Below are 16,437 nucleotides of genomic sequence, written 5' to 3' on the forward strand. Positions count from 1 at the left end.
TGTAAGCCAAATAAACAATTAAAATAAACCACTCTGTGTGTAATGCATCTATAAGTTCTACATGAGTTTGAACTAGATCAGCATTTTCAGTTAAATATACCATATTTAAGTTTTAAATATTTGGGCACCCTTGTCGGTTTTATTGATTTGAATATCTTCAGCGCCAATTATTGGAACACAAAAATAGTTTGGTAAACTCATTGACCTTTGACCTACATACACAAGTAAATCTGATTATGAGAAAGGGGTCAAGGTGGCTAATTTTAAGTTTGTCTCTTTTCACTTTGCATCCTCTCTAAAAAGAGGCAACATGAGAGCCTCATAACACAACTTTCAAATGACCTGAAAACAAAGATTGTTCAACATCATATTTTAGGGGAAAAATACAAAAAGTTATTTCAGAGATTTCAGCTGTCAGTTTCCACTGTGAGGAATATGGTGAGAAAATGGAAGAACCACAGGAATAGTTCTAGTTAAGGCCTGAAGTGGTAGACCAAAAAAAATTTAGATAAGCAGAGAAGGATGGTGAGAACAGTCATAGTCAACCATAGACCAGTAGCCATAACAAGCATTATTAAGCCAAATACTACAAACTGTTCATGAGTTTAATGCAAAACATATTTCTAAAATTATCTTTTACTTTTTAAGTTTACAGTAATTTAGTCTCTGCCTATTCATAGAGATGGGAGGCTGGTGTTGCATGACTGGAAATAACTGCCTGTCAGTGTTGCAAAGATGGAAACCGAGTGAATAGATTTGCCTATAGACTTTTCGTACACCTATATTTTAAGCAATGCTTTTGTAGCCATTTGTAGCTTTCTGACAGTACATTCCTATGGAATATGCATTTATAAACAAACAAAACTCTCCATATTAATCAATAAGACAGTAGTGTATAAAATCTCACTTTAATAACTATTTGTTTTCCAGTTGTAATGAAAACGTGTAGTAAAGGACACAATAAGAAACCATAGCTGAGTTTTTAAAAAACATTATTTATTAAAGAAAAGAATGACAAGATGTTTATTATTCCATTGCATTATATATCTATACATCTGTGTTATTCAACAGACTTGTAGACTTGTGGTCTGGGAGGGAGAAGATAAGTCTTCAGGCAAAATCCACAAATGATCCCCTTCTTCCTTCCCTGAGGCCAAATTACAAACCTAGAAACACTAGACAGCAATAGAGTGAGGGTTAGTTGCCCCTAGCTTGGATGAACTATTCCATAATAGTAGCCATGCTCCGCCTACAAACGTGTTCATTTATAGAGACTACTGCCAGGTTTGGACAAGCTTGCCAGACAATAAACAAAAACAGGAGCCCATCTTTCTGGTTTCAGACCCTACACCAGGGGTCCTTAGGCCTATTTTTGGAGAATTGCTGTAGAACTTCCAGCATTCAGCCAATCACGGACTTAGTAGTAATAAGTAGGATTAGGAGGGGCTGTGTCTCTTGGTTTTGGATTCAAAGGTTGCAAGAAAGTAGGAGTCTCTGCTCTGCTAATCATACTGGACTTGTATTGTTTCAGCTATATAAACTGAGCAGTTGCACAGAAAAGCCACTAGACCAATGTTAATCGATCCAGGGGTTGGATAATGGATATCGTGGCTCTTGATACATCACTAAGACTTGCTGTCTTGGTCACAGATGCGTCAGCAAGACGTGCACCAACAATTTGTCCTCTTTTGAACTCTATTTACCCATAATGTTGTGTGCATTGCAATATTTTGGGCAAAACTGTGCTCTTACCCTGCTAATTGAACCTTCACACTCTTATGCAGAGTGACAGATGAATCATGTTACACAAGAAGTCCTGCCCAACGCCTCTTGGTGTGGTGTGGTCATCTTGCCCAGGTGGGGAGAAGGTAGTGGTGTTATCCACTCTGCTAACCAACTGTTTATTGGGGCAATACATTGAAGAAGCTTTCTATCAAACTTTTTGATTTTTTTCAACCTGACAAGTTTCTAGTAACTACGAAAACACAGTCCATCTTTTAAAGAAAGATGACTCTTAAAAATAAAGATGTTAGAGGAACGTTTTTTTGCGATGCTGTAAAACCTTCAAATGACTTAAAATCCAGTTTCTGTTTGTTGATGCTGTGATCTTTGAAAGATGCCAATCAGTTACATTAGCCTTTTTTCTTGAGCTGAGCAATAGAAGAACCACTTTATTGGCACTTTTCCACTGCTTGCTTTTTTTTTTTTTTTTTTTTTAGGTACCTGGCTCAATTTCCACTACCACAGCTCCCTCTAAACGTATCTGGCGATGTCACACAAAATACACCATGACTACCATTTTATTATCATTTTAGGGCCAACAACACCGTAACAGTGGAGTTTGCTGAATGAATTGGATTCCATATTTTTGGTTTCATGGCTTTTTGCCTCACGTAAGAGTATTCTTTCTGGAATCTCTCTGGCCAGTCATGTTTTAATGAGTGGGTGTGTACTTAAAACGTACTCAAATCCAGGTACGGAATTTGAATAATGAAGAAAAAGCAGAGGTTGAGTCAAATAGTGTAGGTAACACACAAGTGGAAAAAGTGCTAATAGAGTGGACAGTAAGTGAACAGTGTTTAAAAACTCCACCAGCACTGCTGCATCTGACAAACCGCCACTCAGCAGTGCTGAGAATTATCCAGCACCCAAATAATAGCTGTTCTGTGGGGTCCTGACCAATGAAAAACAGGTTAAGAGGAGGATAAAAGTATACAGAGAAACAGATACAGAACTACAGTCTGTAATTAGCTATAGAACTACAAAAAGCGTGGTGAAATTAAATAGTAAATGGAAAATGAAGGTAGAAACAAGTAGTTATGTTAAATAAAGCTTGTCCAACCTTGCAATACTCGCCCTAAAAGAACACAACCTGTGGGCAGCACAGGAACAGAGCAACAATCAAAAGTGCAGGAGGCCACTAGGAGAAGAGTGTGATTTGGGACAGAGCCATTCAGACTTCTCCACATAAGACTCCTTCCCACCACAGAGTGTAATGAGCCTGGGTGATGTGAGGCAGGAAAGCCCGCTGGATGGGATTGGAACACTACCACAGTATTTTAATAGAAGATATTTTTAATACAGGGCCAGCTGTAGGGTCCACACACGTTCAGATCATCCACTATAGAGTCATAAAATTCAAGTCAGGTTCTAAAGTTCACATAGCCTGGAGGAGAAGAGTGAATTCAGAGTCATCTGAGGGGAAATGCAATGACTTGAGAGTGAATGTGCAATTGGATTAAATTGAATTGGATGTGTTCCTACAGTTGAAAAAGGTCCAATCTGTACAATTACGGAATGAAAATTAGGATTTTTTTTTCTTTCAATCTTTTGGCAGTGCAAAGGTCACAGTCTGCAGAAAACCATAAACAAATTCTCCAAACAAATGAATAAACATTATGTGGGGCATGTTCTGAATGAGCAGGCACAGAAGCATTGCTACAAGAAAAAAAAAAAAAAAAAAAAGGAAGTAAACAATCAATGGTTGTTTTACGCAATTTTTTTTTTTTACGGATTCTTAATTACAATTTTTTTTTGTAAAAAAAAATTTGTATTTTGTTAAAATGTTCGCATCTTTATTCACAGCAAATGAATACCTTGCTGGCCTAGGCAACGAGTGAGTATTTAAGAGTGGGGGTGTGGTGGGGGTGACAAACAGGGACGCACCAATTTTTTTTAGCAAACAAAAAAAAAAAAGAATTGTGCTTTGTTGGTATATCTGGGGAATATTAAAATGTTGAGAATTCAATAAATAGTTTTAAATGTAGCTTTGCAGTAGCAGTAGATTTACATTATTTAAATTATACAATTTATGTTTTTGGATTTCCTTTTGTTCGGATTCAGGTAAAAATTACATTTATTAAATGAGAACTCTGGTGTAAAATTGAGTTTTGTTGTAGTAAAACAGGATAAAGGGTAATAGCCTTGTTGAATAGCCCACCTCCGCTCTCCTGCACCTTTCTGAGATCCAGCAATTTTGTGCAGTTTGTCCAAACAGGTTTGAATGGGTTTTAATGGGGCATATTTTTCCCCTGCAGATAAATAACTTTTTACACCGTTATCCAGGCTCAAAGTAGCTCCACACTTCATTGGTAGAATATGGAGAGCTCTAATATTTAAAACAAGGCATTCGTAACTTAAAAAGTGCATAAGAAGCTTATTAAAAACCACTGTTTACATCCCGTAGCACTTTAGATACTTTACAATTGCGGCACCCCGATTTTAGTTTATGCGATAGGATGAATACAGTGGTTTTTAATAAGCTTCTTGTGCACTTTTTAAGTTACTAATGCCTTGTTTTAAAAGTCAGGGCTTTCTGGATTCTCCCATTAAGATGTGGAGCTACTTTGAGCCTGAATAACAGTGTAAAAAAGCGATTTATCGGTGCAAAACATGCCCCGAAGCACCCGTTGTAAAGAGTGCTGTGCAAAAAGCACAAAATTACTGGATCTCAGAAAGCTGTGGGAGAGCGGGGGTGGGCTATTCAACAAACGTAAGTCCTTTTTTTATCATGTTTTACTACACCCAAAGTCAATTTTAAACTCTTTTAAAGTTCTCCTCTATAAGAATATGAGACAAATATCTTAAATATTAGTTCAAACAAACTCAAACAACACACAAACAGAAAAAAATAACATAACATCCTCAGGTCCATTTCAGTGCTGCTGCTGTAAGATAACTTCTCCACTTCTCCAAAGTTCCACAGTTGAGAAAAGAATTAACAAAATAAATGAATGAATGAATGAATGATTAAATGAATTCCAGGTGATGACAACAGGGCTGTGACCTTGTGCTACTAAAAGATCCACGCTCCTAAAATACCATAATACCGTTGGCAAAGATGAGGGTGTTTTAAAGGCTGCATTTCTTTCTTTTTGTTTGTTGTTTTTTTTGTGTGTTATTTATTAATTCTTGTTCTGAGTAAGCCCTGTCAGCTGACAGTATCTCACAACACCACGGTCCGTTCAGAAAACATCAACCGTCAAGACTGCGCCGAGTTCAGATTGTGGGTCAGATGTTGGAGCTGCGGCGCCCCCTGGTGGCTCCGAGCGAGGGCCGCAGGCGGGGGTCCCGGGCTTTGTAGTGCTCGTTGAAGTCCAGCCGGAAGCTGAGGAACTGCAGACTCTCGTCTGAGCTGGTCATCAGCAGACGCAGGAACTCCTGAACGATGCCCTGCAGAGAGAGACGGAGGGAAAGAAGTAGAATCAAGGGGGCTGGACTCTTATGAGGGACATTTTTTGCATATAGTCCCTGTCCAAAAAAAAAAAAAGAAAAAGTGTATCTCCAAAACAGCAAGTTTAGAGGAGAGAATTAAACGCTTCTTAACTTTCAATAAAAGTCAATTTAAAAGGGTTTTTTGGTCCTTTTTTTTTTCATAATTTTATTTCTAATCCTCTTTTTTGTCCCCAATTTAAACAGCCAATTACCCAACCCACTCATTAGGACTCCCCCTATCACTAGTAATCCCCCAACACCAGGAGGTGTTGACTAACACATGCCTCCTCGGATACATGTGAATCAGAAACTGCCTCTTTTTGAACTGCTGCTGATGCAACATTGCTGAGTAGCATCACAGTGCTAATGCTCGGAGGAAAGCGCAGCCATTCGGTTAAGATACATCAGCTCACAGACGCCCTGTGCTGGCCGACATCACCCTTTGGAGTGATGTGGAGAGAGAGCAAGGCCAACTGTGCTCTCTCAGGGCTCCAGTAGCTGATGGCAAGCTACATGAACAGGATTCGAACAGGATTTTAAAATAGTCTCCAATTATGTACAAACTCAAAATCTACAAAAATGGAAATACTTGTTTTTCAATGGACAGAGACAATATACACCCATCTGTATGCATGTTGTAATAAGGATTGAATACTTAGTTTTAGTTACCTGGTAGAAGTGTGTGAGTAGTCTGAGCTGAGAGCACATTTTTGGTATGGTGTCTTTAAAGTCCTGCACTCGTTTGTTCTCCGCTGCCTCCTGTTCTGCCGTCACACCCCATTCACCCTACAAGACACACACACACACACAAGATAATTTATTGAAGCAGTAACTTTATCAATACGATACAATAAAGACAATACCACATACCGCAATATCGATATACAGCTCTGGGGAAAAAATAAGAGACTACTTTAGTTATACCAAATTAAAAACCTCTGGAATATAAACAAGAAGAAGATGGATGATCACAACCATCAAACCAAACTGAACTGCTTGAATTTTTGCATCAGGAGTGGCATAAAGTTATTCAAAAGCAGTGTGTAAGACTGGTGGAGGAGAACATGCCAAGATGCATGAAAACTGTGATTAAAAACAGGATTATTCCACCAAATGTTGACTTCTGAACTCTTAAAACTTTATGAATTTGAACTTGTTTTCCTTGCATTGTTTGAGGTCTGAAGCTCTGCATCTTTTTTGTTATTTCAGCCATTTCTCATTTTCTGCAAATAAATGCTCTAAATGACAATATTTTTTTTTTTGGAATTTGGGAGAAATGTTTACTGTAGTTTATAGAATAAAATAATGCTAATTTTACTCAAACATATACCTATAAATAGCAAAATCAGAGAAACTGATTCAGAAATTGATTCAGTGCTCTCTTCATTTTTTCCAGAGCTGTATATACATTCAATCTGAGAACCCTGGGAATATTTTGTGTGTTAAAGAAGTTTATAATTATGTTTGATATATATTATAACCAATAATACAGGTTTAGGGCTTAATGTATTAAACATAATCACAATTTAAATCGCAACTGCAATATTCTGTGGGAAAAAAAAAAAATCGCAATTAGATATTTTGCCCTAGTCTGGAGACAGAGATTAAATGACCTTCGTGACAAGCTAAAAGTTAATGATCTTCTACTGCACCATCAGTTAAAAGTGAGCTGCTCATGATGTACTGTAACTACACTCTTACACAGCACTTCTAAAAGCTCTGCAATGTCCCTCTGCTCACTTCGTGCTTTGTGCCCCTGTCCACTGCTGCCTGCCTGACCATAAATTAGCCTTTTAGCTCAAAACTACTCATTATCCTTATGACCTTGCAAACAGACCTGAAAACCTTTTTACCGTTACGCTCTCTTACTCACACACTCACATTCCCATTAAACCCCCCCGGCAGCTTCCGCCGTTCTGTTTGTTTTTATAGCACTCTTCACCCAAGCGCTACAGATCGATAGCTACCGAAAACGGACACCCAGGCTTGTAAAAGGGGCGTTCTTTTATCCGGCGCTTTTCCAGGCAGGGCCAAATTAAACCGTCAATCCCAGCCTGCACTCTGCTCTCTTGGGGGAACGACAGAAAGAATGATAGCATTAGCCTTGGCATGTGGGGAAGCGTGTGTGTGTGTGTGTGTGAAGATGGCTGTTTTGAAGGAACTTATTGATTCTTTATTGACAACAACAAAGTTTAATTACTGCCCTGTAAATATGACTCAGAGCCATGTGTAGCCCATCATTTCTGCAACCTAACAGTCAAATCAATAAAATTTAGGTTTAATTTACTTTTACTGTATTTTTCGCACTACAAAGGAGCACTTAAACCCTTTCATTTTTCCAAAAATCAACAGTGCATCATATAATCCGGGTTCACCTTATGTATGAATTTTACCAGTCAGGTTGTACGGAGCAGTAAAGCCACTCCACTTAAGTATAGCATTATAAAGGAGTATCAGTAAAGTTTTTCCAGCACCGTGGTTGGAGCAGTATTAGCATTATCCGCTAACGGTGCTAAGCGCTAGCTCTTTTGCCATTCAGAGGTGAGTATATCAGACTGTAGTCTGTGTGTTTACTGTGTTAAAACAAGCTACGTGGACCGTAAGACGCAGGGTTCTTCAGTGTAGCGCTGTCGAGTGGTATTGACTAGCGCTAAGTGCTGCTAACTGCAGAAAAGCTGAAAATTTTTTTTTTTTTTTTTAAAACCTTAATTGCTTAATCTCAAATCCACTTAGGTGGTGGGCCAAAGCAAAATTGCAAAAAATTTTGGCACCGTCCTAAAACTAATGGAGCTGACTATATAAACATGTGAAAAACAAAATACTCACTGAGAGGAAATACAAGCATTCAGGGGAAATTTTACTCTATTTTTTTTATCTAAAATACACTAAGGTGGTGTTTAGGAGCAAGCAGTTTATTAATTATTGTTATTATTTATTTTTTTTTTATATTTTTTCTATGCAATAGTTATGGACCTGGATGTACAAAAGTACAGAAACAAAAGTAGTGGGTGGAAATAATTATATATATATATATATATATATATATATATATATATATATATATATATAAAAAATTTTCCAACAGATTTCCCCCTCCAAAATGTAAAAAAATAAATAAACAAATAATTAAATAACTTATACATAAAATGAATAAACCTAAAAACCGAGGACATATGTAATAAGACATCCCTCAGAGCTTGGCCCAGGCTCACTGTGAGATGCGTTGATGAAGGTTTTTATATAGGCCTGTCATGATAACACTTTTTTGCAACGATTTTTTTGCCCCAGAAATTAGACCACTTATTTGCCACTAATAAAATAATATAACAAAGGAATTTTTTAATGAAACTTTACATTTCTGTTCACACACCTAATTTTGGAACCAAATGCGTTCCCAGATTGAACCAAAATAGGTTATAGTTCTTCAGCGTAAAAAAAAAAAAAAATATATATATATAAATATATACATCGATAATGTAGTTATTGGGACAGGTCTATTTTCATACTGAAAGATGTTCTGCTTTGCTTTTGGTACATTAGACACTATTACACAGTGGCTGGATATAGCCATCATTTCCTCCTTTATCCATTTGCCCTTCAGTTTTTAATGGGACCCCCTCCACCCCTTTCCTCTTTACCTCTTGCTGTCTCTGTCTCTTGCTGTCCTCGTACTGCACACGGAGCTGCAGCTCCTCCAGTGCTGAGCGGTACAGGGTGTCCTGAGCGTTCTGGAACTCGATGATCTGGTCAAACACGGCCCGCAGCTGGTTCAACAGAGACTGCAGCAAAGAGACACACATACAGGAAATAATCATTCACCTCAAATCACATAACTTTTCATACTGTCGTTTACTGGGACTGTGCAGCCTCTGGTTTCACTGGTTTCCAACAATCGTCCATCACAGAGGTCAAGCTAGGTTTAACCAGGCTGGGCACAGCTGTAGAGGTTTCTATTAATATGTCCAGCATGCTCTGCTGCTGTTCAGTCTGTCAGATGAGTTCAGCTCTTTCTCCTGAATGCATGAGTGTGTCTGCTAAGCTTTTTAAGTGTGTGTGTGTGTGTGTGTGTGTGTGTGTGTGTCTCACCCTGCTGTTGGAGTCCAGTAAACAGCGGGAGATGATGGTGTCCAGGAAAACATCGTGAGCTGCGATGATGTGGTCCAGGTCCTGAGCCTGCTGAACCTTATTCCACAACTCATCCCACGAGCACTCCAACACCTGCACACACACACAAACATACACAATGACATTGAGTTTTTAATAAGTTTTTGAGCTCAAAAAACAAGAGTTTAGAAGCAAGAGAGCAACAGATTCAGAGTGAGAGATCCACTATGCCGGATCTCTCTTGTCAGGTGGGCATATCTGACTTTTTTTTTTTTAATTCAAATAAAGCTAAATAAAGTTAAGATTTTATTTTGAAAAAAAGGATAATTTATATTTTTTTAATAATCACAGTCTGCTGTTCCCTGATTGGCTGGACGCAGCGCGTGAGCCAAATTTATTTGATCAAAAAAAAACCCTGCTGAACCTTTCCGCCAGAAGGCGAGGCTGTGTTCAATGCAACCCAGCATGCACCGCAGCATGCGGCGGCTCTCTCCATTAAAACAAATAGGATGCATTGAGGCTTAAGTGCTAGTGGAGATGTACCTTTAAGAGTCGGAAAGAGCAAGTCAGAGTGCCAGATTTAGAATCCGAGGTCTGAGTATCAGCGAGACAAATTAATCAAGTCAGAGAGTGTAAGTGTGAGTCAGTGTGACTGAATCAGAGAATCAGAGTCAGCAAGAGAAAGCAGATTCTCAGAATGTTGGAGAGCAAGTCAGTGTCAGAGGGAGTCAGAGATCAAGGAGAGTCAGAGTGTGAAGAGTCAGAAAAAGAGTCAGCATCACAAAGTCAGCAAAAGAGAATCTAATCCAGTCAGTCTTAAGAGAGAAAGTCAGAAATGGAGAGTCAGAGGGTCAGAGAGAGGGAGAGATTCAGAGAGAGAAAGAGAGAGAGAAGGATAGAGAGAGATTAAGAAAGAGAAAGAAAGAGTCCGAGGGTCAGAAAGTGAAAAAGAGAGAGGGCCCGAGAGAGAGATTCAGAGAGAGAAAGATAGAGAGAGGTTCAGAAAGAGAAAGAGAGAGTCCGAGGGTCAGAAAGTGAAAAAAGAGAGGATCACAGAGATATTCAGAGAGAGAAAGAGAGAGAGAGTCAGAAAAAGAAAGAGTCAGAGGGTCAGAAAGAAAAAGAAATAGCGAGAGAGAGAGAGGAGCGAGAGAGAGTTAGAGGGTCAGAAAAAAGAATCAAAGGGTCAGAAAGAAAGAGAAAGAGAGCGAGCGAGAGACAGAGCGAGAGAGAGCGCAAGAGAGAGCGCGAGAGAGAGAGAGAGCGCAAGAGAGAGTGCAAGAGAGAGAGAGAGAGAGCGAGAGTGCGTGAGGGAGAGAGCGCGCGAGAGAGTGAGCGCGTGAGAGAGCGAGAGATATAGCGAGAGCGATAGAGAGAGATAGAGCGCGCGAGAGAGAGTGAGCGCGCGAGAGAGAGTGAGCGCGCGAGAGAGAGCGCGATAGAGAGAGCGAGAGATAGAGGGAGCGATAGAGAGAGAGCAAGAGAGAGAGAGCAAGAGAGAGAGAGCGCAAGAGAGAGAGCGAGAGATATAGAGGGAGCGAGAGAGAGAGAGCGCAAGAGAGAGAGCGCGAGTGCGTGAGAGACACTTGCCTCGAATGTGATGTAGTACTGCATCTGGTGGATGAAATGGACCATCTCTGAAGCCAAGATGTGACACTGATGCAGAACTCCAGACAGCTCTGATAACACAACCAGCAGATGACTCAGAACAGACTCATCAATTCATCAATTAATTTTACAAACCAACATATACATTTAATTAATACATTATGTAACTCTTCATTATGTGTTACATTATTTTATTTAAACACTTAAGCAAAATTACATGATCTCTGGATTTCTGTGGCTTAAGAAGCACAGCACAAGTCAGTCACCCTGTTGCCCCCCCTGCAGGTGGCAGGGTGGTACTGCACTCACCCGGCATGCTCTTCAGCAGTTTGGCGTTGCACATCTGACTCTTCCAGATGTCCGTCAGGATGTACTCCATCCGCTTAGCTCTCCACAAAAAGTTGAACACACGCAAGTAGTGGCTCATACACTCACGCGTGAACACCTGGCACAGGAAATACATAAAAACACAGTCAGATTTAACTGTGCAGGCATAAGAGTTTCTATAAAAATTATTCCTGTAAACTTCTGTGGAGGTTCAGTTTCTTCAGACAGGGATTAAAAGACCAGTTTACTAGTACCCAAAATAAAGATTGACACATAGAAAAGATTCTGTAGTCCAGGACTGAGAATAATCTTGGTCCAACACAGTGAGTGCAGTGAATAAAACAATTGTATTGAGACTCTTGAGAGGTGGTCTCTGTCTTCTCCTCCACCAGTCTTATACACTGCTTTTGGATAACTTTATGCCCCCCTGATGCAAAAAATTCAAGCAGTTCAGTTTGGTTTGATGGCTTGTGATCATCCATCTTCCTCTTGATTATATTCCAGATGTTTTTAATTTGGTAAATTCAAAGAAACTCCTTATTTTTTAAATGGTCTTTTTTTCCAGAGCTGTATTTTGTGTCATAGATTTTGATCTGCTTGTTTTTTTTTCCATTTGTGAATACAAATTAAACAAAAAGCAAAATGGTCCAAATTTACAAACCCATTAATATACAGACCAGAGCTAACCAATTATAGGTGTGAAAACACCCAAAGCAGGGACCTACTAGGTTTTTAGTTTGCAGAAATGCAACCAACAAAGCCATTTACCGTGGCGATTGGTCCGTCGACATGATAGTCCAGACTGAACACGTCCCAGCCTGTGTCACCTGGAGACACCTGAAACATGAAGAAAGCAAAGCAGAGGTCTCTGGTAAATAACACATTGTTTGAGTTCCTCCAAAAAAAAAAAAAGATCTAGAATCTAAAAAAGATTTAGATGAGGCATTTAATCTTAACATTAGGCATGTGGTGGTAGTATGTTCTAAAGCCACAAAGTGCACAAAGTGCATAAGATAATGAAGGAGGAGAACAACTTTAAAATAACCACAAACCATCAGCAATAGCTCATTGTTTAATTGTTTCTAGTGTCAAATTTTTTGGATGGTTGGATGCAGTCTTTGGAAGACGACAATGATGTATAGACTTTCTGACTGTGGCGAACATGATGCTTTATTAATTTCAAACATGTTTTTGAAGCATAGTAGAGAGAAAAGTTTGTGTGATGCAATAAAACCATTGCATTAATCCTGCAGTACCTCCAGCAGCCGCACGTCCAGTCTCTTCAAAATCTCTGGGCTGTCAAACTGGGCGTTGGTGGCCCGTACAGCCGTCTCTAGGATGCCGGTGAGGTTGTGCTGGTAGAGTGTGGTAGCTGCCCGAGCCAGCTCCGGCCTGAAACACAATACTATAAAATATCAGAAAAGTACCAGCATTGCTTATAATGATGATAACAGCTGAATGGTTGATGACACTGACACGTAAAAGAAAAGAGAGTGAGAAGTTTCAACAGGCAACAGGGATGTAAATTAGGAACAAATATGTAAGGAAAGGATTTTTTTAAGCAGCAGTGGCAAGCCCTGAAGTTACACAGTGATTAGAATAGAACTATTGAGGTAAATTTACGATTGTAATGCCTGCTAGTGAACTACCCCACTGTGTGGGAGACTGGGGTTCAATTCCCCGGCTGTGTGACTATCCTGTGATACACAAATAAGAGTCCTTAAACCACAATTGCACTCTCGAGGTAAGTTCATTATTAGAATAGCACCACTGACATAAATTTTATTTACGATTAGAATGGCACTACTGAGGTAAACCAGGGATATCTGCACCATTTTAACAAAAAAGTCAAATTAAATGCTTTTTAAGATCTTTTTAAGATCTCGATAAATATAATTTAATACCCCAAAATATAGTCATCATTTCTTTGGGAGAAAATAATTTACTGTATAATTTACTGTACAATTTCCTCTAATCCTAGTTCTATTCTCAATAGCTTAGCTAACTTGTCAGTAAGGTCAGTATCTTAGCTAGCTCGCCGCTAATGTTAGCTAGCTCTCCACTAACCTTAGTTCTCTCCTCGGTAATGTAGCCAGCTCGCCGCTAATGCAATTTTTTCCAGTAAATTTAAGACAAATGTAAGACCTGGACAATGTAATTACCAGGATTTTAATGTAAGACATTTTAAGACTTTTTAAGGATTGCGGGAATCCTGTAAATGTCCGACTAAAATTGCACTGCTAAGGTAGATTTACAATTAGAACAACACTACTGAGGGGAAAAAAAAAAATAAAATCTGTCCAGAACCAAAATTGTACATGTCAGCATTAACTGAATGTGCCCAACACCATCACATATCATGAGATTACTAGGGCTGCAACTAATGATTATTTTGGTAGTCGCCTAATCTGAAGATTATTTTCTCGATTAGTCGATTAGCCAACGATGATTTCTGCTATGACCTCCATCTCTAAAAACAAAAGACACAGCTGAACATAAGATTTAAAAAGGCATTAATTGTCTAGATGTTGTTTAAACATGGAAAGTGCTGATATTTAGTGAGTAAATATGTAATCTGTTCTCTATTGGCACTTTTGGAGACACAGAATAAGTGTAACCTGTGTGAGTGAGCCATTTACCCATTTATCTCCCACCGCACTTCTGTCCCCAGTACTTTGTGTAATGCGGTATTGTTACAAATGAACGATTATTCGACAATGAATTTTCTAGTCAACAAATTTAAATAATCGATATTGACGATTATATCGACTAAGCGTTGCAGCCGTAGAGATTCCTTGTTTTATTTTACTGCCAGCAGGGTGCAGCACTACAAATCATACAGTATATGCAATAACAAGGCACACAAGCAGCTCTACAAAAGTGCAGGAAATGTGGAAAATGTGCAACTCAGCAGATAAGAGACAGCAACATCTTTTACTTGGATAACTGTGTGTTCAAATTTAACAATGACTGCATTGCGAGTGTGTGTGTGCACGTGTGTGTGTGTGTGTGAGTGTGTGTGTGTGTGTGTGTGTGTGTGTGTGTGCTTACTTCAGCAGGTCCATCAGATGTCTAATGAAGTCTCCCTGGCCCAGCAGAAGGTATCTCCTCATGGCCTGGAGGTGGTCGAGCAGCTGGTAGTTTTTATTCAGAACGTCCAGCAGGTACTTACTGGTCTCAAAGTACGCTGCGTCAATCTTACTCTGGAACGCCCCCTCCAGGTCAGTGAACAGCTCTGCAGCTGAGGAGGAGCCACATATTTATACGAAAGAAAAAAAGAGATCAACAGGGCATTAAAATTACATCAATAATGCACAATAAACATATTTGGCAACCAAAATAAATTTCAGCATGTGAATTATGTACAACTGCTGAGATAAATTTACAATAAGAATATCACTGCTGGGCTCCGAGTGTTTCAGCAGCATAAGATCGTGAGATTGTTGGTTCGAATTCCGGTCATGCATCTTGCCATCAGCTGCCAGAGCCCTGAGAGAGCACAATTGGCCTTGCTCTCTTTCTTTCTCCATTTATGGGTAGATGGCGCTCTTTCCCCACATCACTCCAAACAGTGATGTCAATCAGCAAAAGGCGTAGTCTGTGAGCTGATGTATCAGAACAGAGTCGCTGCGCTTTCCTCCGAGTGCTACTCTGCAATGATGCATCAGCAGCAATTCGAAAAGAGGTGGTGATTGGCTTAACATGTGTTGAAGAAGGCATTGTGTTGGTCTTCACCCTCCCTGTGTTGAGGCATCACTAGTGATGGGGGATATACAGCTGGCTAGCTGAATGCTGAATGGGTGGGACAATTAACCAGATAAATCACAGGAAAAAAAAAAAACGAGAAAAGATCAACATTGCTGAGGTAAATTTATGACCAAAACTGACCTGCTGAAGTAAATGTATGAATAGAACAGCACTACTACAGAAAGAAATCTAAAAAAGTCTGAAGGAAAACTAAAAAGCTAACGCAACACCGCTAAGGTAAAAGTGTGACATGTCTTCATAGTTACACTTGGAATGGACAAATAAAACACAAGACTACATGCCAAACACTATATGCCCAGATGTTTGTGAACACCATGAATGCATTCATGAACTCACCCACATTTTTTGTTGCAATCATTTCTCACAGCAATGCTCCAAACTCAAAAAAGCCATCCCTTGGCAGTAGAGACAGTTACTCTAATAAAAGTAGGATAATGGATTGTTTACTTTAAAAGATCCATAGCTAGTTTGTAGAGACTAGGATCAAGAGATACAACAGAGCTTGTTAATGTTTAGAACCCGAGGAGATCTTTTTTTAAAGATTAGTTTAGGAACTCTTTGAAAAGAAGAGTTTCATTCGGCGCTTGAAGATGGCAAGTGACTCTGCTGTTCTGACACACAGTGGAAGTTCATTCCACCACCTTGGTCCTCCAGCACAGAGAAGAGTCAGGATGTTTGTTTTCTGTGGGTTTTGAGGGATGGAGGTTCGAGCCGAGCTCTACTGGAAGCTCTAAGAGCTCTTGGTACAGACCTGGCTTTGACCATCAGTGCCATCAAGTAGGAAGGGGCTGGTCTTTTTTCATCTTTGTAGGCCAGAGTTAGGGTTCTGAATCTGATGCGGGCGGCAACAGGAAGCCAGTGGAGGGAATGCAGCAAAGGAGTCACATGACTGAACTTCAGAAGCCTTGTTCTGAACTAGTTGCGGAGTTTTGGTGGCCCGCAGTGGAAGACCAGGCAGTAGAGGGTTGCAGTAGTCAAGGTTTGAGATGACAAGAGACTGTAGGAGCACTTGAGTGGCTTCCTGAGAGAGAAACTATCAAATTCTTCAGATTTTATACAGGATGAATCTGCATCAGATGTGCAACATGGCTTGAGGATGATAACTGGTCATCCAGTAACTGGTCACACCAAGACTTCTTGCGTCTGCCGATAGAGTGACCAGTGAGTTCTCAAAAGAGATGGAGAGATTGTGGTGAAGACCTGGTGAAGTTCTGGGATGAACAGAATGTACTTTTGCTTATTTATCGGTAGAAAAGGAGGAGAGTGGTAAAGAGGAGGAGAAGAATGTACTGAAGGGTACGTGTGTAGACAGCGCTTGTAAACACCACTCTGGAAACTCCCACTCAAGGTCAGGCCTGGCGCTGTGCTCTAAGAGCATCGATTCGGCGGAGCTTTGGGCAGACGCTAAATACGGCC

General features: G+C 39.8%; 1 protein-coding gene across 1 annotated transcript in view; it reads right to left on the reverse strand.

The window, feature by feature from the left end:
* Positions 1 to 975: 975 nt before the first annotated feature.
* Positions 976 to 16,437, reverse strand: part of tubgcp3 (tubulin, gamma complex associated protein 3) — a 40,292-nt gene continuing 24,830 nt past the window's right edge. The window contains exons 14-22 of the mRNA XM_007253111.4: positions 14,305 to 14,494; positions 12,510 to 12,645; positions 12,022 to 12,090; positions 11,236 to 11,371; positions 10,909 to 10,997; positions 9,301 to 9,432; positions 8,853 to 8,993; positions 5,884 to 6,000; positions 976 to 5,172 (exon numbers count right to left, since the gene is read on the reverse strand). Of these exons, the coding sequence (XP_007253173.3) occupies positions 5,011 to 5,172; positions 5,884 to 6,000; positions 8,853 to 8,993; positions 9,301 to 9,432; positions 10,909 to 10,997; positions 11,236 to 11,371; positions 12,022 to 12,090; positions 12,510 to 12,645; positions 14,305 to 14,494 (1,172 nt within the window). The 3' untranslated portion in view covers positions 976 to 5,010. The remainder of the gene's footprint in view (positions 5,173 to 5,883; positions 6,001 to 8,852; positions 8,994 to 9,300; positions 9,433 to 10,908; positions 10,998 to 11,235; positions 11,372 to 12,021; positions 12,091 to 12,509; positions 12,646 to 14,304; positions 14,495 to 16,437) is intronic.

Source organism: Astyanax mexicanus, chromosome 21 (genome assembly GCF_023375975.1).
Source record: "Astyanax mexicanus isolate ESR-SI-001 chromosome 21, AstMex3_surface, whole genome shotgun sequence".
Lineage (NCBI taxonomy): Eukaryota > Metazoa > Chordata > Actinopteri > Characiformes > Acestrorhamphidae > Astyanax > Astyanax mexicanus.